This window comes from Cystoisospora suis, assembly GCF_002600585.1.
Source record: "Cystoisospora suis strain Wien I chromosome Unknown contig_4604, whole genome shotgun sequence".
Lineage (NCBI taxonomy): Eukaryota > Apicomplexa > Conoidasida > Eucoccidiorida > Sarcocystidae > Cystoisospora > Cystoisospora suis.
In genome coordinates this window covers 1-366 of record NW_027157396.1, presented here as the reverse complement: position 1 = coordinate 366, position 366 = coordinate 1, and the positions used below count along the sequence as shown (strand labels likewise).

Below are 366 nucleotides of genomic sequence, written 5' to 3'. Positions count from 1 at the left end.
ATATATATAGAGAGAGAGAGATCTGTAGACGTATACTTAGGTCCAACGTATATCTTTCTTGTATGGAGAAGAGAATAGGTCACTTAAAGAAGAAAGATAGAAAGAAGAGAGTTAAAGATTGATTTGTCCATGTATTTCTTTCTCGCATTCATGGCTGCGTCTTCACCCCTTCATCGCTCTTTCTCGCTGTCTCGTCTCGCGGTCTCTCTCCCTGTCTCTCTCCCTGTCTCTTGTGTATTCTTTTTTATATAAGAGAAAATGAGAGAATAGGAGGGAAGTCGTGTTGACAAAAGACAGAGAGAAAGGACAAGCAGGAGGAGCATTAGAGATGAAGCGAACCGAAGGAGAAGAGAAGAAGAGAGACAG

The 366-nt window shown here is 41.5% G+C and overlaps 1 protein-coding gene across 1 annotated transcript; it reads left to right on the top strand.

Moving 5' to 3' along the window:
• Positions 1–19: 19 nt before the first annotated feature.
• CSUI_008287 (uncharacterized protein) lies at positions 20–320 on the top strand. The gene has a single exon (XM_068068421.1). The coding sequence runs from the start codon at positions 130–132 to the stop codon at positions 250–252; it is 123 nt and encodes a 40-aa protein (XP_067919603.1). The 5' UTR covers positions 20–129; the 3' UTR covers positions 253–320.
• Positions 321–366: the final 46 nt, after the last annotated feature.